Source organism: Trichechus manatus, unplaced genomic scaffold, assembly GCF_000243295.1.
Source record: "Trichechus manatus latirostris isolate Lorelei unplaced genomic scaffold, TriManLat1.0 scaffold00005, whole genome shotgun sequence".
Taxonomy (NCBI): domain Eukaryota; kingdom Metazoa; phylum Chordata; class Mammalia; order Sirenia; family Trichechidae; genus Trichechus; species Trichechus manatus.
Genome location: NW_004443941.1, coordinates 14441513 through 14442607, shown reverse-complemented (window position 1 = coordinate 14442607; position 1095 = coordinate 14441513). Strand labels below are relative to the sequence as shown.

The following is a 1095-nucleotide window of genomic DNA, read 5'->3' as shown; positions in this document are numbered from 1 at the left end:
ATTCTTCACTAGTTAAGCTAACTATTGTTTGGTTTTAAGGAGACTTTGGAGGATATTTTTGGTTAAAGTGGATTTCTTTTTCCCCTAGAATGTCTCTGTGAGACCTACAAGCTGACCGCAAACTGCACTGTGAACAGCAATGGTCAATGCCAGTGTACTTCAGTCGGTACACAAAATACCGTCATTTGCTCAAAATGTGAGTAGGATGTCTTCGTTGTCTTTTAACTTTGCTTTGGTTCTTTAATCGATGCGTGTTGAGTTGGGAAGAATTTTACTGGCTCACATCTAAATCATGTTATCTATTTAACTTTGTTGAAATCATCTGACGTCTGAAACTTCAGAAAGTGGGTTGTGGGAGCACACAAATTTATTATAATTGTCTTTGGCCCTTGGGAGTTTTGCATTAAATTAATTTTTTTTTTTTCCCTGTAAACATAAAACTGCAGTTATTTTTCAATCTGACATTAAGGTTTCTTTTTAGTGGCTTCCAAATGTTTGGTGATGAAGGCAGAAATGACAACTTCCAAGTCTGGGAGAAGAAAGAGGCCTGAGGGGGCTCTCCAGAACAATGACGGGCTTTACGACCCCGACTGTGACGAGAAAGGGCTCTTTAAAGCCAAGCAGTGCAACGGCACCGCCACGTGCTGGTGTGTGAACACTGCTGGGGTCAGAAGAACTGATAAGGACACTGAAATAATGTGCTCCGAACGCGTGAGGACCTAGTGAGTTGGGCTGCCTTTCTGATTTGTTTTCGTGCTTTTCAGAGTCATTTAATTAATTATTTGAATATGTAATGTGATTTCATGGTTTAGAATTCAAAAGATATAGGGTGAACATTGAAAAGTCTCCATCCCATCCCAATCCCCAGCTACCCGGTTTGCCTGCATTGAACTTATGTCACCAGTTTATTCTGTATCTTTCCAGAGATATTGATTGTATCAATTTACCAGCAATATGTTTTCTTATTTTTTGCATAGTCAGTAGCATGCTAAACATGAGTTGCCCTTTATATTTTTACTTAACACTCTTCAGTATTTTAAAGTTAGATTAGTGTTAAACATATGTGAGTAATTTGAACTATTTATATATTTGCTC

At 38.2% G+C, this 1095-nt stretch overlaps 1 protein-coding gene across 1 annotated transcript in view; it reads left to right on the top strand.

Moving 5' to 3' along the window:
• Positions 1 to 1095, top strand: part of EPCAM (epithelial cell adhesion molecule) — a 91986-nt gene that overhangs the window by 82901 nt on the left and 7990 nt on the right. Inside the window, exons 3-5 of the mRNA XM_023734557.1 lie at positions 89 to 196; positions 482 to 722; positions 869 to 875. Of these exons, the coding sequence (XP_023590325.1) occupies positions 89 to 196; positions 482 to 722; positions 869 to 875 (356 nt within the window). The remainder of the gene's footprint in view (positions 1 to 88; positions 197 to 481; positions 723 to 868; positions 876 to 1095) is intronic.